Source organism: Peromyscus leucopus, chromosome 6 (assembly GCF_004664715.2).
Source record: "Peromyscus leucopus breed LL Stock chromosome 6, UCI_PerLeu_2.1, whole genome shotgun sequence".
Taxonomy (NCBI): domain Eukaryota; kingdom Metazoa; phylum Chordata; class Mammalia; order Rodentia; family Cricetidae; genus Peromyscus; species Peromyscus leucopus.
In genome coordinates, this window is record NC_051068.1 from 99,040,446 (window position 1) to 99,063,944 (window position 23,499).

General features: G+C 38.8%; 1 protein-coding gene across 1 annotated transcript in view; it reads left to right on the forward strand.

Annotated features, from left to right (window-relative positions):
• Arsj (arylsulfatase family member J) overlaps positions 1-17,633 on the forward strand; it is a 77,331-nt gene extending 59,698 nt beyond the window's left edge. Inside the window, exon 2 of the mRNA XM_028856013.2 lies at positions 15,801-17,633. Within this exon, the coding sequence (XP_028711846.1) occupies positions 15,801-17,202 (1,402 nt within the window). The 3' untranslated portion in view covers positions 17,203-17,633. The remainder of the gene's footprint in view (positions 1-15,800) is intronic.
• Positions 17,634-23,499: the final 5,866 nt, after the last annotated feature.

The following is a 23,499-nucleotide window of genomic DNA, read 5'->3' on the forward strand; positions in this document are numbered from 1 at the left end:
CCCATTGTATACACTGAGAAGAAGCTTGCCCAAGGTTCTGCCTGGAACCTCATAGCCACTTTATTTGATCTATTTACAGTTAGTCTCAACTGCCCTCAGTCCAGCAGCCTCTCAGGGGGATTTCTGCTCATTGCTAGAGGCTAATAGTCCCATTAGCTGCCTTTGCAGTTGCACCCTTGATCTCAGCAGAAGGAACCTCATCTCCTGGTCTAAAACTAGACATCCCTCGGCTTCAGTGCAGCTCAGATGGAAAAAAAAAATGGTTCTCTTTATTTATTTTTAACTTTTCATAAAAACTAGGGCCAGCTCTTCTAGAAACTAAAGGAAGAAATATAGATTTTCAATGTAGATATGAGTTATGAAAAAAAATCCACATGCTCTTTTCACTTTTGAAATATTGTTTTTCATTCTGTTACAGAGGCAGAATGGATTCTGTCTTAGAATGTTCACCCCAAACTCCATTCCCTGATGATTGAAAAATGCTGTTCCCTAATATTGTCACTTAGGCTTGAAATGGAGAGCTTTATAATTTAAGTAAGAATGTTCAGCCCATTGTCATTGTTTGACACATCTATTCAAAACCTTTTCATCACATTGTATTCAGAACACCAGCTCTAGCCTCAGGACCCTCTGCATGCTCATCATCAGAGATCCCAAACAACATGTGACTGGGAGTTCTACATATTAATTGGTTTCCACCAGAATAGACATGAAAACAGGAAATAAGACCTGCTGTGCATCTGGCACAGTCTACAAAGCAAAGGCTGGGGGATGAGGAGAGCAGTGGCATGCGTCATTTTTCAGCTCTTTATCCCAACATTAGTTGAAGGTAACTGGATTTCTCTTTACTATCTGGTGTTTCTGTTTAAGCCTAAGCAGAAAATTCAGCCATATTGAGGTCTGCAGTCATAAAAGGAAGACAGGTTTATGTCATGTTTTCAGATAATACGGCTATCATTTTTTGGTTGTTGTTTTGGGGTTTGGGGGGATTTTTGTTTGTTTGTTTTGGGTTTTTTTCCTCTAAAGTTGGTAAATTGGGGTTCCCTTAACCATCTTACTGAGTCAGCAGGACAATTCAATAGGTGCTTACTGGCCTAACAATGTGAGTTCAGTCCCTGCATACCACAAGGTAGTAGGACAGGACTTCCCAGAGATGTCCTCTGATATCTCCCTCTCTCTCTCTCTCTCTCTCTCTCTCTCTCTCTCTCTCTCTCTCTCTCTCTCTCACACACACACACACACACACACACACACACACAAGCAATTAAGTAAATATGTTTTAGAATCTCATATATTTCTATTAGTCAAGACCAGATAACAAGCAACAGGCTAGAAAAAGTGTGTTAAAACTGCCATAATTCTGATTACCCTGCTGAACCTGTAATTGACTGATATTGTGTTTCCAATGTATATCTAATATATTATTAACTCTTTTAACACTGATTGTCCAGTGAGAAATGTGTGTTGCCTCATTTTGTGAAAATGAGAAAATGGAAAAATAGAAAAGAATTTTCCATTTGTGTTTTCAGCAACATAATTTTTACAGGCTAATTTCAAAGTAAAATATATCTAAGAAAAAAAGATGTGGACTGGAATTTCAGTGTGACTGATAAGCATATATCAGTCACACTGAATACTGCAATGATATAGTGGTAAATAATAACAGGAAAAGCACAATTTACCATTAGTAGCTCAGTTCACTTAATACCTTAGTAGCCAACAGAGCTGTGAATAACATATAAGAACTACATTAATACAGCTTTTATGATTTTAGTTCTCATTCCTTTATGAGCATTTTAATTTATGTTAACATCAATTATAATTAAGCTACTTTTGAGAATCTCTGTCTTGGAACCTAATAGCAAGACACATCAGAAAAGACTGTACTCAAAAGTTCATGGGGATGGACGGTATTGGGATGACACCAGGAATGTTAAGGGGAGGTGGCCAGAAGAAGAGTGCGCATGAATGATTGCTCTCGCTGGTGCAGGAGAGGGACAGCAAAGCAGCACCACAGAGGGGACACCACTGCACTGGACGCCACAGGTGCCTCTCATGAGACTCCTCTGATCAGCAGTGGCTCTGTCTTCCCAGGGACGTGCACGCACTCTCTGTAGAATATTGTAAATCCTATCTGTAGTGACAAAAAAAAAAAAAAAAAAACAATACCCCAGCACAAATTATCTACCAAACCTTTATTTCCTCTACTATATACACTAAACACCATAATAAAACACTCCAAAGAGAAATTTCAGAAACAAATTTGCCTCCGTTTCAGAATGCATCAAAATGTTAACATCTTAACACTGGAAAGTCTAACTCAGGCAAGAACAAGTGAGTAGGCTTTTGTTTATAGGTAACTATAACAACATATCGTAAATATTCCTATAGAGTCAATACCTATCCTCGTTTTCGCAAACTGTCTTCTTTCAGAATATTTATTGTTTTGTAAAAATAAATCTGAGCAATTGGCAAGAAGCATGGCTTTCCATGTTCTAGGTGGGGATTATCTCTTTGCACTCCTTCACAGACATCTAAAGGGACTGACACATCAGTCCAGTGAAAGAGAGAATAACAAAGCAACTCTGTGACGCTGGCAAATTCCAACCTACCAGGAAAAAGGAAGGCAAATGGGCAATGCACCATGCCTCCTGCCCTAAAGCAGCTTTAAGTGCCAGCTCCAAGCTTTGCTTCACTCTAGTTTGAGCTTCTCCATTTGCACTCAATAAACAGGGAAGAGCAGGGACCTAAGGGATGATGGGTAAGGAGGAAATGGTGGTGCAGAAATTGTGGGGGCAGCCAATCCATGACTGTCCAACCTGAGATCCACACCGTGGCAGGGAGCCCATGTCTGACACTGCCTGGATGGCAGGAACGAGAGGCTGAGTAGCCTAGAGAGCTAACATAGAGTCAAACACAACCAGCCAAAAAAAAAAAAAAAAAAAAAAAAAAAAAAAGCCAATAATGCCTAACGATGTTCTGTATACTCATAGATCGATGCCTGGCCCAGCCACCATCAGAGAGGCCTCATTCAGCAACTGATAGGAGCAGATGCAGAGATCCACACCCACATTAGGCAGAGGTTGGGAAATCCTGAGGAAGACTGGGGGAGGAAGGATTGTAGAAGCCAAAGAGGTCAAGGACACCACAAGAAAATCCACAGATTCAACTAACCTGAGCTCACAGGGGCTCACAGAGACTGAATCGACAACCAGGGAGCCTGTGTGGGACTGACCTAGGGAAGGAGACTAGTCTTATTGCAACTTGATATGTCATGTTTGGTTGATATCCCTGGGATGATTGTCCTTTTCTGAAGGAAAAGGAGGAAGAATAGATGGAGGGGAGGGACTGAGAAAGGAGGAGGGAGGGGATGTAATACATGAGAGAAGAAATAAAAAAAATATGTAGGAACATGGTTATTAACTCCCATTGTCTAAAATTTTATAAAATGCAATATGCTTTAAATATTCTATTTTATTTAATTGTACACCTCACAAAAAAAAATCCTTGTGAAGTTAGGGTATTATTACTGTCTACTTTACAAAGGGGTGCTGAGGTTCAGGGTAGCCTACTTGACCAAGGTTTCAGCTTATCTGAGAACAAGATCCAAGCCTGCACCTTTGGCTCCTCTTCTGGACTTTTCTTCCTCTCTCTCTTCCTCTCTCTCTTCTCTTTCCCTCCTTCCCTCCTCATTCCCTTCCTTCCTTCTTTTTAGTTTTGTATTTTCTTTTAGGCCATGTAGCCCACACAGGCTTTACACTCATCACCAACCCATCTTAGGCTTTTCTTAACATCACCATATTGGCTGATACATTCTGTGATTTAAAAAAGGCAGAGACTCTTTTCCCTGCAGCCTGAGATGGAGGTGTCTGTCTGTGAGAATAAAGTTGGGTGGGGAGTTTCTCACTCCCAGGGTGTTTAAGGCAGTAGACTTATCTATCAGAGATCATCTAGGTATGTTTTTCTTTCTGAGTCTAAATTTGGTTCTTACCACTAGAAATTATCTCATATGCTTAAAATCTTAAGAGCTAGATGTAACAAAATACTGAACTACATAAAGGAAAAAGCTAAATGAAAAGAAAACTTGCTATACAAAGTCAAAGCAGTAATAGCTATTCTTTTGTAGTGGACGTGTAGGGACAATAATTTATGATAAATATCAGGGGAAAATACATTTTACTATGCTAATTTTCTAGTTTCATTTAAAGCTACGTATAAAGTTCAATATTTTATTATATATTAATTCCATATTTCTCTGCCTATGTGAATTGCTTCATAATATCACATGTTAATTATAAATCCTAAGCTTTTAAGAAATGGTCTAGTGCTGTAGACCCAGTTTTCTACAAGGATGAAATCCCTAATTCTTAATCCAGTAACAATTGGTGAGCCCTGAAATCATATATAGACAAGTAACACTAAACAGATTGAGAAGTTGTATATATTTATACATTTATGTGCACACATACACATGCATATGTCCATGTGAGCACACGTGTGTGTGTGTATGCACGCATGTGTATAAAACAGTATTGATTAAAGAAAAATGTCCATAATTTGATAGGAATCCATGGGAGTAGTGGGAGGTGTTTGAGTGAGGAAAAGGGAAAGTGAAATGTTGTGATTATATTTTAAGTTCAAAAATTGTAAAAATACAAAGTGGCTCAGTGTTTGAATTTAACAAAGTCAATAATTGTCATTGTTAGAATTTAGAAAATATACTAATAAAAGGCCAATATTGCAAGTACATTAAAGCCTACGACTTCAAATTTTAAAGAAACCTAATATTTGTTAAATAGTGTCTATATCTTATTTTAGTATACCTATATGAGCCATGCCAGCCATGAGATCCAGTTACAGCAATTAATATGAATTACTCAACATTTTTCTTCATTGTGAGCTGAAACTGCTTCACAGTATAATTATAAACATCCTTCGAAAGTAATAAGCTAAAAATGAAGTGAAGAAAAGCAGCTGAAATGATGAATAAACAATTGTATTATTAGCTCAGCTTCATTTCATAAAGATATTCCTACTTTTGAGGCTTAGTATATCACAACATTTCCTATAGAGTTGCTTGTCCTAAATCCTCATGATGCTTTGTGCCCACCAATACCATCACCTGGACTACAGTACCCAGCATGTTTGAATGCTAAAGAAATACAGTTTCTATTAAATTAAGTAGTAGGGGTTTTTCTGGAAACTGCCATCTTAAGTTTCAATTTATTTCACATGCCTTAGAGTTGAGACACAAATGTGTTCCACATGAGTTTGAAATGAGATACTTTCATATTGTCAGTCTAATCCAGGAGCAAAGACACTCACTTGCTTGACACAGCTAAAAGGAAACATTCTGTTCATGAATGGAACTTTTTGTTGGGTTAATAGCTACAGAATCACTAAGTAGACATAAATCTGAAACTCTTCATAACTTGAATTTTTTTCAAAATCACGTAACTGCCAGGCTTGGGGAGAAGGCTGATTTGGAAAAGCACTTGCTGCTCAAACATGGAATGCCTGAATTAGGACTGTCAAGACCCACATTAAATCCCTAATGGCCAGGGGTGGTAGCCCATCTCTAATCATAGGTCTGGAACAGATGGGGCAGGCAAAGACAGGAGGATCTTTGAAATTCATTGCCCAACCAGCTTGTCTGAATGGATGAGCTCCACCTTCAGTGAGAGACTCTGTCTCCAAACATAAAATGGAGAGCAACAGAGGAAGATACTCATATTCAATCTCTGGCCTCCACATGCATGAATGCATAGGTGCACACATGCACATATGTGAACAAGTACATACACTACACAAAAAGGGAGAAAAGGCATAACTACAAAAAAAATCTTATGTTTCTTAAGTATGGCAATTGTGACTATAGAGGAAAAAGTTAATCTTTATAGATTGATTCATATAAAAGAGAGAGGTAATACTTTCAAATTAGTTGAAAGAATTTTAAATTTTCCCAGGGACTATATTTTATTGTGAGATTCTAACTACTGTTACAAAGGTATTATTAGGGATATTTTCTGTAACATGGCTTGTTTCTAGGGCATAGTTACTAATGTCAGGCATAGTTCAACATTTAATATTAAGTATATTTTCTATTTTGAATAAAGAGACTTAACATGAAAAGTTTTAAACTCATTTAATAGTATTCTGTGGTAATATTGCGAACAGAAGAAAAATATAAATTTTACTTTGAAGTATGGATACACTGTCTTATGGGATATTTGTGTCTTTACAATGGGTCCATAAATTAGAGAATTTTAAATGTGCCCACAGCGCTGCTTCTCAAAATTTGACCTGAAAATTATTTATCATATGAAGAATCCATTAATCACATAAAAGGGTATTCACATTGGTAGATGTGGCAGTTTAGAAATTCCACGTGAAATCTTAATTATTAAACTGTAGGTACACAGAGCTTTGCGTTGTGAAGCAGCACTAATTGTAGCACTTGGAAGACGGTACAGGAGACCAGCCTGGGTTGCGTGGAATGTTCCCAAAAACATAAAATCTAAGTTTCAAAGGGATGAATTCCCTTCCCTAAAAGAGAATGTGAGAGAGACAAATCTTCCTTTTGATGGAAATTGTTTGTAAAAACGAGCCACTTAGCGTGCAATTTGTAGCCCCGTTTCCACAAGGAAAACTGCATTTAGCGTAGAACAATAATTGTCATAGATGTTAACCAATTGGGGATCAGTGAGGCAACTGCAAGGACAAACAGCAGGATTTGATGACCAAGAAAGATCATCCACAGACAGGAATTTTAATGTTATTTGCAAGGTTGACTGGATTCAGTTGTTTAGCGAAGGGCTGATGTTCTCTGAGTTGAAGGGAACAGTACAGTCTATTCAGCTCACTGCATCCTTCTTTGATCTAAAGGTCTTCTTCAGAGTCAATGCTCCTACTAGCAACAACATTAATGATGATATGAATGATTATTAATTTATTTGTAATTCATATTTTTTTTAATTTTAAATTCATCTGTTCCCTTAACAAGAGTTACATAGTCTGAGTAGAAAAGGCTAATTTTAATGCAATCATCTAAATTGCACATATATAAGTTTATCAGTTTATAAAGCAAAAAATAAAGTATCTTTTCCTACAATTGTTATTTCCATAGAAACAATCATCTTTAATAGTTCCACATAGTCTCACTTATTTTTCTTTTATGAATATGCTGTGATATTCATTCATTTAACAATTTTTTAAAACATGTATTATGTATGGACCTCACACAGTTTTTAAGTGGTATAGATATAGTAGTGAACAAAGACCTTACCCTCATGGAACCTAAACAATTTTGTCATAAACATTTTATGATACAATAGTCACTCTTCTTCAGCCACTTTTCTCTCACTTGGCGGTACATACACTTTTCTCCATCAGCACTCACATCCCCACCTCTGGAAATAGTGTCCATGTTCACAATCCACATTTCTGCTTCCCATCTGCGTGTTCACTCACAAAACATGGAGTCCCTCCCTGCTTCTGTGTTTCTTCCAATTGCTCTTAAAATATGTCTGCATCGCATCTTGTTGATGCTTTTCAGCCCTCACCATCCCTGATTTCTGCTCTGCTGCTCTAGTCCAGAGTTGCTGTTTCATCTCAGCCTTTTGCTAGTACTTCTTGCTTTTCTCCCAAACTGGGGTGTTTTCTGGGATCCCACTTTGGCTCTTGTTTCCAGTCTGTCTTTACGTGGTCTAATGAAACTACTGCCTGCAAGCTAATGAGTCTCAAATCTCCCCTGCTTCAGTATTACATCTGAGGCGAATATCCTCTTCTAAGTACTTCTATCAACACAAACCAGGATTCACCACCCTCCCTTTTATGCCTATGTCTCTTCCTGAGTTGCACAACTCAGTGTAGAAACCTCCTCACACCCCGTGTGTACTCTCTTTGAACACTGTGTCTCCCTCTCTCCTACCCAGAGTTCATATCCCTATCAAGTGTCTATTATAAACTCAAATGTTGTATCTTACCTTCACTTAACTAATCTCAGGTTTTGCCATCATGGTTTATCTCTTAGACTAGAGTGAATACCCACAATTATGTCTTGTTTCGCTAGAATCCGTCCTCACGACCACCTGAGTGAGTTTTCTCATGCAGAGGTTTTGTTGTGCGTTCTGTTTTTGAACAGCACTCCTGTGCCTGCCTATGACTTACATGAAATCCTTAGTTTGCTCTGTACTACAATACAGTCTGTGTCACTGAGCAGCTTCCTTCCTCTATGGAGCAATGGTCCCATCAAGACATGAGTGAATCCTTTACATTCTAAGTGATTCATCAATGAAGGGCCACACTTCCATACCTTTCAGCTTGAACATTCTACTCCAGTTACTGGAACATTCTTCATCTTCCCTTCAGCCCCCACCTGGATGATGCTTCATTTTGAATGAACAGTCTTAATTCTGGTTCCCCTGACCAGGGGCCTTATGGTATTCTTTCAAATGCTTGTAATACTTGCCTTTGGTCAGCATCTCCAAGATACTCCAAAGATTGCACTAAATTTCTAAACGTGGTCCCTGATGAGTGGTCCTCTAATCCTGCCTGTAAACACTTATGGGAGTCTTTGACTGTCTGCTGGGGTGCCTGCTGCTAATGGGATGGTCTTCTAATTGCTTTTGGTCTCATCCACTAGACTGAATATCTTGAGAGCAGAGATCATTTTAATTATTTTTGTGGCCCCTAAAGTAAGCACTGTGTCTGCAAGATAGTAGGAAAATGAGTGTTAAGTGAGTAATTTATCCATTCATTCACCAGATGAAAAATTAGTCTTTCTCTCGTTATAGCCCCCACCCAGCTGCACCACCCTCCAGGGTATAATTAACTGAAAGATGAAATTAAGGCCTATAAATAGAATTATTCTGTGAGACTGCAGAGTCTCCTGAAAGCAAGTGATAAATGAATACGTTTCAATACACAATATTAATTATGTTTTGAACATTCTGAGTATCTGTTACTTGTTTTATGAACTATAATCTCCTGTGTCTGTTTCCTTCCTATTGAAATCAATTTGCACTGAGTGAGTGGCTTACTTTGTACTTCTGGACTTTATAATCTTCACAGAACTATTAGTATTCATTTTATACTCCATTAGTAAATGTACATTAAATGTGCAATTAGTTTAAAACATGATATTTGAGCCTATATTTTCAGATAAAAATGAATTCTCTTTGAATTATAATGTCTAATACCCAGTGATACAAATTAACATTTTTAAAGATTGTAAACTTCCTCATATATGTTCTTCTGCCAAGCTGAAACACTTGTTTAGCGTGTTTATTTTAAATTAGCAGCAAAGTGATGGCAACTGTCTTTAACAGAATTGGCTCAATGCCAGGTCCACTCATGTCATATCAAGTTTTCTTCATATGGCAGCCAGACAAGAAAAGTCAACTATATTTCAAGAGGCTTTTTTCTGTATTTTTAACAAAGGTGATGCATATTCAAAGTATAATCTATGAAGAACCCACATTTATATACTAATCGCAATTAACACAAAACAACATAATGATATTTTAACACACATCATACACACAATCACACACACACACAATCACACACACCATCTACTGAAAGGAGAAACTTCTCTGATGAAGGCTAAAAAAGGCACTGATCTATGGGAATAGTAATGTCATTAGGAATCATTTTATTGCTATGTTTTTTTTTAATCAAAATAATAGTATTAAGTTTTCCCTAATAGTTTCATGATCTACCTAGTTTCAGATTCTCGGCCACTTTAGCAATGTCAGGCATGCATTCTATCACATGGACCGGACCTTAAATACAGTCAAAGGGCAGTTGGTTATTCTCATAATGTTTGTGTCACTATTATACCAGTATATCTTCAAGATAGATCACTGCAGTAGGTCACAGAGTTTGTAGCTGGGAGACAGTGATGATTGCCTTTCTCTTCCAGTAACATGCAGTCCCTTCGGAACCATGAACACTTGTCAGTAAGGGTAAAGCATCTGTTAGTAAGCAGCTTGACTTTCTCTGTGGTTGACAACATAAAGAAGTATTGTATTCAACAACAGGGCCTTAGCATCAGCTTCTAGAGAGCAACCAATAGGCTTGACAATATAGCCTGTGATGTTTGGGCAGTCCATGGAACCACTTTGGCCAATGACTCAACAGGATGCAAACCCATTCTTGGCACTGGAGGTGTTACTTGGTGGAATAAGATGCATTGTCTCCCTCATTATATGGTGAATCCATTTAGATTATTTTCATATATGCATATAGATTAGGTGCTTCTACCATAGTAGGTTTCCATATGGTTTTTCAAAGGGCTTTTAGTGTTAGTTCTCCTTCCCCATATTTGTTCCTTTACACTGCTCTTCCATCACCATCCTCATTTGATCCTCCTATTCTAGTTTCCTCTTTATCTCTCCATAACACTAAATTCTTTTTCTCCTTCTTTGGGAGATCCTCTTTTCCCCCTGTTCCCTTATTCAGTACCTATCTTCTGTGGTTGTTCAGGTTGCAGCACACACACCCAAGATTTAAAAGCTAACATCTGCATATGACAATGAGCATAGAACATCATGTATTAATTGTTGTTCTTAGTGCCTGTGCTAATTATGTCTGTTAAGAAAGTCTTTTCCTGAGCCAATGAGCTCAAGACTATTCCCCACTTTCTCTTCTATCAGATTCAGTGTATCTGGCCTTATGTTGAGGTCTTTGATACATTTGGAGTTGAGTTTTGCACAGGGTGATAAACATGGATCTACTTGGATTCTTCTACATTCGGCCATCCAGTTTGACAGCACCATTTATGAATATTCTGTCTTTTTCCACTGTGTATTTATGGCTTTTTTATATTAAAAAAACTCAGGAATCCATAAGTATGTATGACTTACATCAGGGACTTTGATTCCATTGATCAATGTGTCTGTTTTATGACAATACCACACTATTCTTACCAACAAAACTCTGTAATACAAGTTGAAATCTGGGATGGTGAGACTTCCAGTGTTATTTTACTATTCAGGATGTTTAAGCTATTCTGCATTTTTGTATTTCCATATGAAATTGAATTTTGTTTTTTCAATTTCTGTGAAGAAGTGTGTTGGATTTTTGATGGAGAATTCATTGGATCTGTAGGTTGCTTCTGACAGGATAGCCACTTCACAATATTAATCCTACTGATTCATGAGCATGGGAGATCTTCCCATCTTATGGTGTCTCCTTCCATTTCTCAGTTTTTTTCTCATCTTAAACTTTTATTTAGGTTTTGTTTTATAATAATATATGAATACGCATTTATATAAATTGAGGCACATGCTTCAATAGTGAACAGATTTCTCTTTATTTTCTGATTAACATAAATTCCACAGGGTGGAATATTATTTCTCAGAATTTACATACTGCCTTAATGTAATGTATTTTCTTATTAGCATTTTAAATCTTATTTTTCTTTTTCATTATTACATTTTTTCTTTTTGTTTATTGAATTTATAGTTAACGGGATCAAATTCCTTGGATTCATTTATAGTCATTAAACTAATTGAAATTTTAACAGAAATATTTTTCATTTATCATAATTATTTTTGCATAATTTTATTATACTTTAATCCATCTCATAATTGTAGAAAAATTGCAGGGATAGCCAGAAATGTTTTTTCTTGAACCAAATTAAAAGTTACTTGCCAGCAGGGGATTCACCATCCCTCATATACTACAGCCCAACCTCCCCTTTATCATACTCTGTCTTTCCTAGAAATGAGGATTTTTCTTTGTTATTAGACACAAACATCCATCAAATTCAGAAATCAACATAGTTCTTCTCAACTACTCCTGAGACTCGTTTTAGCTCTTCCAGCTCCCGGATTATGCCCACTGCATTTCAGGATCACATGTTTCATCTGATCATCATCATCCCTTAATTCCTTTCAAACCAGAAGCACTCCTTTGGGATCCTTCTTTGAACTACATGATCTTGCATTAAGTTCATGTCCCATAGCTTTGGTTGTAATGACTTAGAGCCTATGCTTTTTTCTTCCCAGAGCTTCCTCCAGTTCTGTATTATCCCACACAGTTCCAGTTTGTCACCTAATTAATCACATTAACTTTGATCACTTGGTGAACAGGGTGTCTTTTAGGCTCATCACTCAATGAGTTGAGATCAAAGGAAGAAAGAAACTACTTTTCATTCACTCAGAATTTGATGGTATATTTTGAAATTATCCAGCTTGTCTTCCAGATAGTTGCTGCTGTCAAGTGAAAGCCAAGTTCACCCGCAAATACTCAGGCAAGCTCATCTCAGATTCCATCCCTTCCTTGCCTGACTTAAAACAATCTACCAACATTTTTGATCAGACAAGGAACAAAGAGAAGCAGCAGCTTGCTTCCATATAGTTGGCAGGCATTGCTTCTGTCTCCACTTGATCGCAGGGCAGGAGAATTTGTACCTTTAAGTTGCCTCCACTGTTAGCAGTATCCTGATTATGACATCCTAGGAAATAGCAAAGCTTTAGAAAGGGAAGAAGACACATGTGTGGGTGGGAAGGAAAGTAGAGGATGCTATCAAGGCAGGACTTTCTTCTTGTCTTTGCCCAAATGAGTTCTGCCAAAAAATGCTCATTATTTTATCTGCTTCAAAAAATTCTCAAATATTTTTGTGATAGATATAAGCCTCAGTATCTGATTTGCAAATCTTTCACTTTTGACTGCTGCTCCTGGATGTTTTCAGAAAGTACTCATAGTAACTAAATGTTTAAAAACTGAGTGAGTAACAGACTTAGTCATGCTACTCCAAAATCAGCATCACAGCCTGGTGGGCAGTTAAGGTGGTTCATAAAAATACCACAACTCTACGTCTCTGCTTTCCTAGCCATGAAATGAAGATACAGAATATGGCTTGTCATCACTGCATTAAGGAGGATTAAGTTCAACTGTCCATATGAAGGAAAATCTACAATCTATTAAACTTTATACAAATATGTCTTAACACACCACTCTACACTTTTGGGTAGTAACAGTAACAGCTACCATTTACTAACTCCTCTCCACACCCTAGATTCCATGTTCCTTTCTAGGGCCTACAACACCCAACATACATCATCACCCAATCTTTCTGATGAGAAAACTGAAGATCAGAGGGTTAGAGTCTGCCCTTAATCTCACAGATAATCCAAACTCAGGTGTGTCAAGAGTCCAGCACCTGCCAGTGCCCCACATTCTGCTCCAAACTCTTTGCATTAGTTCTGAGGCTCAGAACTACCAATGGAGAAGTTAAACTGAAAAATCTCTCACTAGCTATGAGCTGTTGGGCAAGCTTTGTGTTATTGGCTCTAAATTTCCCAACGTGGAAACCATTCTGCTTTCTGGAGAGGCAGAAACCTCTTAGTTCGCTAGTGAGCCTGGACTCCCATTTATCTGCCAACACCACACCATCTTCTAAAAGCTTTTTTTGTTTTGTTTTGTTTTTGTTTTTGGTTTTTTTTTTGTTTTTTTTTTTTTTTTTTTTTTTTTTGGTTTTTCGAGACAGGGTTTCTCTGTGTAGCTTTGCGCCTTTCCTGGAGCTCACTTGGTAGTCCAGGCTGGCCTCGAACTCACAGAGATCCGCCTGGCTCTGCCTCCTGAGTGCTGGATTAAAGGCATGTGCCACCACCACCCGGCCAGGATGCTCACACAACTTCCAAGCTGGGCACGGTGGCTGCTCTCATTCCTTTTCATGGACGGACACTGACCTCGAAGAGTCTATAACCTGGATATGGTTAAGTGAATGGCAGCATGGAGTACCATTGTGCTGTCTTGAAAGGCCACCCATCAGGGAGGAGGGCGTACATACTGAGTCTTAACCACCTGTTCAAGTTCTTGACTTTGTCAAGCACGGATGTAGCTTTGTGCCCATGCATCAATTCCTCAGTCTTCACTGGTTAGTTTGAAAGCTCAAGGCCATGGGTATCATAACAACTGGGAGCATCCAGGTAACTCAGTCAGACTGCCCTACAAGTCAACTGTTTTCATAAGCATCATTCCCTTTTGCCTCTACCACTAGGTGAGAAATAACCAATTTAATTACAAAGGCTTAAAATTTTAAACCTTTTGAGGAATTAAATAGGCATTCAGGTCAAGGACCAGGTCTATGCATGATAATTGTTTAATTAATATGTATCCCCATGAATTGTTGCTAAAAGTTTTACAAATACAGACTTCTCCCCCTTCAATTTTTTTTTTCAAGTTTATGTTGGCAGTCACTTCTCAGTTGTTCATGTACAAAATTAGTGATCTGATGAGTGATTGTTAGAGATCCTAAACTAGACCAAAATTACCAAGAACAGTGATGAATGGCACCTTCTGGATTGGGTGTTTAGCAACACTTGTGAAATGTCTTTATGAGTGTATTTATTTTAAGTTCCCGTGACTGTGATTGCTGTGAAATGCTAACTGCTAATGATGGCTGGAGGAAAAAGTGGATGCAAATGCAGCTTTGCAGACTGAAAAGTGGTCACCACAGCTAACTCATCAGCATGCGTGTACAATTAACACTCAAGAATTCACACTTTCGTTGCATTGCCTGCTAAGCATTTGAACACGAATTGGGCTATTCACCCAAAGTACAAATTACATGTTGCCCTTATAAAAAATATCACTATGAACAGAAGTTTTCAGTTTGGGAGGCTTTTTTGGTGTGTGTGTGTGTGTGTGTGTGTGTGTGTGTGTGTGTGTTCTATGAGTTCTATATGTGTATGTATTTGTGGAGCTCAGTGATTCAGCTAGACTTCTGGCCAGCTAGCTCCAGGGATCTGCTGTCCCTACCAGTGCTGGGGTTACAGACACAAGTCACCATGCTCAGCTTTTCCTATGTGGCTTCTGAGGCTCCAAACCCAGGTCATCATTTTACCTACTGAGCTATCTCCCCAGGCCAGGTTTGGGTTTTCTATCTTAGTTTTCCTCTTTGCAATTTATTTGATTCCAAGAATACCTTCACATTTACCCTAAATATAGCCTTTGTGTTTTCATTCTATTTTGAAAGTTATTTTGAGCATATGCAATAACTTCAGTCGATTCCTTTTTAACGTATCATGAATTAACAGGTCTAAGTGGATTCACATGAACCTCACGTTTAGCATGATAGTACCCAATTCTCAGGGGAAATCTCTTGGGAAAATGCTGGAAACTAGCTCCTTGTCACTTCAATATAGTACAGAAAGTTTCTCTTGCTCTGTTAGATTTCACTCTAAGTGATTTATGGATGGGGACAGAGAGACACTGGCAAACAGGAGAGCACTTACTTCCTGGAGAACCGGAAGAACTGTCTCCAGCTCTGGCTACAAACACTGAGGTTTGTTCCACAGCCAAAGCCACTTCCTTTGTCAGAGATCCCACAGGTCTGGCTGAAGTGTGAAAAACAGTTCGATGGGCTGCCGGGAGACTTTTGCCTGATTCTGCCTGGGTTCTAGAGCATAAGAGTTACTTTGAAACATACACTCTCAGAAGCTACTGGGAGATATAATATTCTGCTTCTGTGCCTCCCTCTCTATCTTGTAGCACTCCGTCATGTAATTAAAAGACTAAACTTTATTGTCATCGATTCTGTTGTAAAGACTTTACAAAGACTGAGATAAGGGGTGAAAATCTTAGTTTCCAAAGTACTGAACGTGCACTTCCACTGTTAACGTGAAGCAAAATTAAAATTTTGGAACCAGAGTAGAGCTGCTGAAATGATCCTACCTATTTTGAGGTTGAGTTGACCTTCATAGAAACTTTATTTGACTTTAGAATCACCTGTGTGGAGAATGTCCCTTTTATTCTGCCTTGACCGGATGTTTCCTCTTGCCTCCAAGGTACCAGATCCACACCGGACTCCAGCATTCTATCATCAGACCCACCCAACCCAACTGTCTACCTCTAGACAATGCTACCCTACCTCAGAAGCTGAAGGAGGTCGGCTATTCAACTCATATGGTTGGAAAATGGCACTTGGGATTTTACAGGAAAGAATGCATGCCCACCAAGAGAGGATTCGATACCTTCTTTGGCTCACTTCTGGGAAGTGGAGATTACTATACACACTACAAATGTGACAGTCCTGGGATGTGTGGCTATGACTTATATGAAAATGATAATGCTGCTTGGGACTATGACAATGGCATATATTCAACGCAGATGTATACTCAGAGAGTGCAACAAATCTTAGCTTCCCATGACCCCATGAAACCTATATTCTTATATGTCGCTTACCAAGCTGTCCACTCCCCACTGCAAGCCCCTGGCAGGTATTTTGAACACTACCGATCCATTATCAACATAAACAGGAGGAGGTATGCAGCCATGCTCTCCTGCTTGGATGAAGCGATCCACAATGTGACCCTGGCTCTAAAGAGGTATGGTTTCTATAACAATAGTATTATCATATACTCCTCAGATAATGGTGGACAGCCCACAGCAGGAGGAAGTAACTGGCCTCTCAGAGGCAGCAAAGGAACATATTGGGAAGGGGGCATCCGGGCGGTTGGTTTTGTGCACAGCCCGCTTCTGAAAAACAAAGGAACGGTGTGTAAGGAACTTGTGCACATCACAGATTGGTACCCGACCCTGATTTCACTGGCTGAAGGGCAGATTGATGAAGACATTCAGCTAGATGGATACGATATCTGGGAGACCATAAGTGAAGGTCTTCGTTCACCCCGAGTGGATATTTTGCACAACATCGACCCCATTTACACCAAGGCGAAAAATGGCTCCTGGGCAGCCGGCTACGGAATCTGGAACACTGCAATCCAGTCAGCCATCCGGGTGCAGCACTGGAAGCTGCTCACGGGGAACCCTGGCTACAGTGACTGGGTTCCCCCTCAGGCTTTCAGCAATCTGGGCCCAAACCGGTGGCACAATGAGAGGATTACCTTGTCGACTGGCAAAAGCATCTGGCTTTTCAACATCACGGCTGATCCATACGAGAGGGTGGACCTATCCAGCCGGTATCCTGGCATCGTGAAGAAGCTGCTGCGGAGACTCTCGCAGTTCAACAAGACGGCAGTGCCCGTCAGGTACCCCCCAAAGGATCCCAGAAGCAACCCGCGTCTCAATGGAGGAGTCTGGGGCCCGTGGTATAAAGAGGAAAACAAGAAAAAGAAGGCAAACAAGACGAAGGCTGGGAAAAGGCAAAAGAAAAGTAAGACCAGGAGGAGAAAACAGCTGACAGCTCACTCTTCAACAAAATGCCACCCAAGTGTGACTGCTGGCTAAAGCCAATGCTTTCTGACTTGGTTAAGCTTAAGTCGCCGGGTTTCTAGGTAATTCAGAGAAATTGCCTCAGAAATACCACTACCGGCCGCCTCGGGCTTGTTTTCACTTTGCTCTCTGCCAAAGGCTCCTGGCACCTGGCTGCCAGGTGGACAAAACTACCCTCCAGCGTGCCAAAGGCGATGCTTCTGCGGGTCACACAGGGAGGGGGGGGGTGTGGTTATTTATTTCTCTCTAGCCTGTAAATGATGAGTCGGTTGACAAAACAGAACGCTTTGAATTGTCATAGGGACTGTGACCTGTAGTGGAAGCGAGCACTAACTTGATGGAAATCACAGGGTAACATGTTCAAAAATGACTTTTGATACAAAGATTGTGTTACCTCAAAGGCCTAATAGCGATATTTCTAAATAAAAAATTTTTTTTTATCTGTATCATATGCAACTTGGACTTTTAAACTAATTCTGTTTTGTCTTGTCTTTGTCTCTTCTCTGAGAAAAAGCTGCTTCTCAGGTGAACAGCTTACACCTCATCTCATCTTGCTTAAAGGAATAGTAGATAATGTCTAAGCATTGCCAGAAATGAATGTAACTACGTCCCAAACACTTTAATAGAGCAATAATTTCAATATAAAGTGACTAATTTATTTTTCAAAAAAAGTTATGCAGATGATTTTAATTATTTTATTTTTAGTTTCTAAGTAAGAATTTAATTTCAGTTCTTTAAAATGACTAAGCACTGTAATGTCATCAATTACTGTAATATTATGTATGTTCATAAAATATGAAAGGAAAGTCACTTGGGAAAAAAGTACAGCCATTATTTTTTTCACCATTATTTGAATGTAAGACAATGAATATATTTTTAAAATTTTGTAAATTTGCTGTTGTACAGAGTTTATTTTACTTTATTGTTTTCACCATGAACTATTTATGTATATTAATTATTAAAGTGATTTATTTTATGGCATTAGTGTGGCTTTTCCAATTGTATTATTACACTTCCAGATACAATCTTATTATTCATTTTGACAAGTACAGGTCTTTTTAGTGTTTTTACCTGCCCAGGCTGGCCTTGATTTTGTAATTACAGGTGTAAATCAGAATTCCTGGCAACAGGCAAAAGTCTTTGCAAATAGTCATTTGAAGGGATGGTATGCTAACATGGAAATAAATAAGATTTTGCAGCTGAAGAGATTTTTTTTTTTCTCATGTGGCTACTGCATTGAAAACAATGTTCTGTTATTGGTAAGTAATATTTATAATGGCCCTCCGATCCACTAGCTAGTTCTGAAACCACAGCCTAAAATGGGCAAAATGAGTAAAAAAAAAAAAAAAAGAAAAGAAAAGAAAAGAAAGAAAAAAAAAAAGCTTAATTTTACTATTTTACTATTTTGTTTCTAAAGAGTATAGTTGAATTTGTTTAAGGCCAGCCTGGTCTACACAGTGAGATCTAGGACAGGCTTCAAAGCTACACAGAGAAACCTTGTCTCAAAACAACAACAACAAAAAGAGTATAGTTGCATTTAGCTACATAACATTTTCTGAATCTTTGTCTTAAGGCAACATCGTCAGTACATGCCTTTCTTTGTGGAATATAAAATGGTGTTGTAACTTAATAAATAACATAAGGTTTTGTTAAAGTTTAGAAGAAAAATAGGTTTAAAAGATACTTGGTTGGTCCAGGCATATTGGTGCATACCTTTAATCCCAGTACTTGAGAGGCAGAGGCAGAGGTGAATCTCCATGAGTTCAAAACCTGCCTGGTCTGTATAGCCATTTTACAGGCCAGACTGGTTTACATACATCCTGGAAGGAAAGGGGTGGGGAACCTCACCTAAAGGTATCATTTCAATGCAGACTTTTTCAAAGACTACTTGTTAATAACGAAAGAAGATGGAAACTTCTACAGAGTCTTTTCCTATTTATTTTATCATAAAATTTTTTCTCTATAATTTATTACACTGGACTAGGATTCTGACAGACTATAAAATTGCTACTGTAAGTGTAGAATCCTGGCTGGGCATGATGGCTCACACCTTTAATCCCAGCAATGGTCTACAAAGTGAGTTCCAGAACATCCAACACTGTTACACAGAGATACCTTGTCTCCAAAACAAAACAAACAAACAAAAAACAAGCTTGCCATGCAATCTTCTCTATAGTCTCAGTAAGGCAAAGGGAGAAAGGGGACCAAGGAGATAAATTAAGATTGTGAATATAAACTCACACTGGAGTCCAGTAAACGTTATGTATTGCGTTGGGATAACTGGTTCTCTATAAATAACTGCAAATTCTTAATACTGCACACAACCCAGACATTTTCTGCCAGGAAATGGCTTTAAAATTATCCATTGCTATTTTGAAAATATTTTTATTTATTATTTGGCAGTTTGATACATGTAAACAATGTATTCTGATCATCCCCCCCATCCCTTTCTCTTACCCCCATCTCCACCCACAGAATCTCTTTTTCTCCCTCCTGCATCCTTGATCACATTTTAAATAAAAACCAGTGACAAAACACATTTGTACAAAGCACCCTACAGGCTGTGGAGTCCTCTGGTACTCATCATCTAGTCTGCTGCAAAACCTCATTTGATCTGTATTTATATGCCTTTTCCCTCACTTTTCTAAAAATTGATAAATATTTTAATTCCCTTGATCAAGCCCCCATTGAAAATCTTAAAAGGAAATCTGTGCCACTGAAACTTGAATAATTAAACAGTTAATATATTTTAAACATTGATTTGCCAAGGAATTTGTCTTCAGGGTTGACTCTGAAAGCATTTCATTTACTACTCATAAGCACAATTGTGAATTTACAGTGGCAGGAGTCAGAGTATCTATTGTTGACAGGGACTAGTTGCCTAGCCCAGCAAACAAAATCCACCTGTGATCAGCTAGTAGCTATTGTGTTTCTTAAGGGGAAAACATATCGTACAACTCACTCATCTCACAGCTCTTTACTGTGTTTTACTCTTGTGCACATCACACTCTAGAGGAATGAGACCAGTACTCAACAATAAGAACAAGTTTGTTAGGTGCCAAACAAAGAATCTGTTGTAAGGAAAGAGTGTATAGGTTAAAGGAGGAATTCACCCAACAACATGTTGACTCACCCATTGGCTCAGCATTTGTCAAATGCCATAGTGATGACATGTGAAGGGTAGGTTGACAAGCAGCAGCAGGCAGGATCCCTGTTTCCATGCTGCATCCATCCTCCAGAAAGCACAAACACGACAGCTCCATAAGAACACTATCCCCTCCCACCAACACTACCCACTTTTCTTCTTGCTCTTTCTCAACACCGTTTCCTACTGGTTGTTGTACTATTTTACACTTGCTGGTGTGTTTTTTATTGCCTGTTTCCTCACCATGAAGTGTAAAATTCTGAAGAAAAGTGATTAATGTCTGTTCGTCTATATCTATATTACCACTATATAAAAGCACATCCAGAGAATAATGCTTCCTATACAGATTTGAATGAATAAGTAAAATCATACATCCTTCTATCCAGCTACATTTGCTTATATTATTTTCTTGAGACCGACACGTCTTTCTATGTAGTGTTGGCTGTCCTGCCACTCACTATATTGACCAGGCTGGTTCACAGAGATCCTCCTGCCTCTGCATCCCAAGTGCTGGGATTGAAAGAGTATACTGCTGTGGAATAATCCTTCTTTACTCTGCGAATATGTATTACTCTCATTGGCTAATAATAAAGCTGATTGACCTGTAACAAGGCAGGATATAGTTCGGTCGGACAATCAAACTAAGGACTAGGATGAAGAAGGACAGAGTTGAAAGAGACACTATTGGGGAAAATTATAAAGGCCACTCCATGTAGTTAAAAGGAAGATTTATTTAGTGGATGACTTACAAATGAAGGAATGGATAGGTTGCGGGGGTCTGGGGAAGGTGTATCGCAATCCAGCGGTGTTCTCTGGAGCTCTGCACAGTCAATCTTCCACCGTCCAGGGTCCAGGCGCAGAGAGCGAGCCCAGAGAGAGCGCACAGAGAGAGCGCTCACCCATCCAGCTCTCCGGTTTCCAGCACCTCCCCTCGCCCCGCCTCGTAGGTGTGACAGTTGCCAGAGTCTCAATGGGGGTTGGAACTTCCAGATCCAAGCTGGAATGGCTACCCACTACAAGACACCCAAGAAGCAAGATGCCAGAGGACCAGTAAAGCCATGGGCCCTGTGGCAATACATAGATTAATAACAATTGGTGAATTTAGAATCAAGAGCTAGTTAATAATAAGTCTGAGCCGTTGACCGAGCATTTCATAATGAATTCGGCATGGAATAATGTCCATTTACAGTATACTACCACTAAGCCTAGATTTCCTTTTTGTTTTTAAACAAGGTCTCATGTAGCCCAGACTGGCAACAAATGCACTAAAATATCTATATGAGGATGACTGTCTCTGTTACAATTCTATTGCTGTGAAGAAACACCATGACCAAAACAACTTATAAAAGAAAGCATTTAACTGGAGGCTCATTTACAGTTTCAGAAGTTGAGCCCATGACCATTATGTGGTGAACACAGCAGCAGGCAGGCTCACAGCAGAAGTAGCTGACACATCGTATCTGCAAGTTGGAGGCAGAGCAAGAGACACTGGGCCTGGAGTGAGATTTTTTTAAACCTCAAAGCCACTCCCAGTGACACTTCTCTTCCAAGAAAGCCATTCCCCTTAATCCTTCCTAAACAATCCATCAACTCGAAAGCAAGTATTCAAAGGTATGAGCCCATGGGGCCATTCTCCTTCACACCACCACAGTGGTCTTGAATATCTGACCACTTTGCCTCTACTTCCAAGTGCTGGAATTATAGATGTGTGCCACCACGCCCAGCTTAGAATTAATTATCTTTAATACCATTCCTCATAATAAAAGAAATGACATAAAGTGCACAAGTTTCTAGAACTATGAAAACTTGTTACTGGAACACAGTGTTACAGCAAATGCTCAGCAAAAAATAAAAATAAAAATAAAAAAATCAAATAAAGTCGACAGCAAACTTTATCTATATCATCTTTATTTCCTCATAACACAGAAAATTACCTTTCTAACACAGCTTAGAGTATTACAGAGTGCATTGCCTTAAAAAGCAATCTCTGGAAAGGAAACATTGTGAATGATTTCTTTGTACCACTTTGGGAAACAGAAAAAATGTAATTATCAGATAAACTTTTGTGTCTCTATTGAAAAATGGATGTTAAATGGTTTATGGTTCAAATCTTGGTATTTTGTTACAAAGCTCTCCAGACTGACAGACTAAGAATTCTGTTTCAGGAAATGATGTACCTCTCTTACCCATCCTTCTGGATGGGCATCTGAGTGAAGTTGATTCATTGACTGGTTATGATGTTAATTAAAGCACAGAATCAAGATGTTCTCTCAGAAAGTTAAGCAGATTAGACCAGACTCACCCAAATCCTGACTGTTCTTCTCTGATTAGAAGTTCCTTTGCTCTCAAATTTGCCACAATGCTGTCACAGTCTCTGTCAACTGGCAAATATAATTTCGGGGAACAATAAATCCTCATGTTAAAATGTAGTAAGAAAATAACAAAGGCTCATTAGAAATGTCCTGCCTATTCACTCACTACCTTTCTCTTTTTTTCCAACTGATAATTAAACGGAAAACATGCATTTCACAAATCAAAAGTAAAATTTGTCTTTGGATAAAAATCCAAACCCAGTCATCAACGTGATTATGTCATATGGCTCCTTCTAGGATCAAGGCTTTCAAAATTAAAGTTCCTTTCGATGTGAGAGTCAACCAAGGAGTGCCACCAACTGACACCTAAATTCTAAACAACTGTGACAGTCTAAAGCCCAAGTGTGAGGGCAAGAGAAGAGGTTTGTGCCTTCAGAAGGTGTCCAGGGATGAACTGCTGGTCTATTTAACAGGAGAAAAAACACTAATTAGTTATGCACACAAAAAATATTCATAAAGTGAAGTTATGCCAGAGCAACATGATGCAGGGTCCCCTATCCCCCTTTCTACAGGGGAGGGAGAAGGCAGAATGCAGACAGTTTGGGGGTCAAAGGCAAATGATGTATAGGCGAATGAATGGGCTTGGAGACACTTTGAAGGACAGAGTCTATTGTGCCCACAGAACAAAGGATTGCAAATAACTCTCTTTGGAGGACCAGAAGAATAAACAGGATCAAAACAGAAGAAAGCATTGTATGAGAATGGTGTGTATGTAAAGGTGTGTATGTAAAGGTGTGTTCTGAGACTCAGCAGGCTGTATTTACATCTTTATTAGTGTGTATATATAACTAAGTG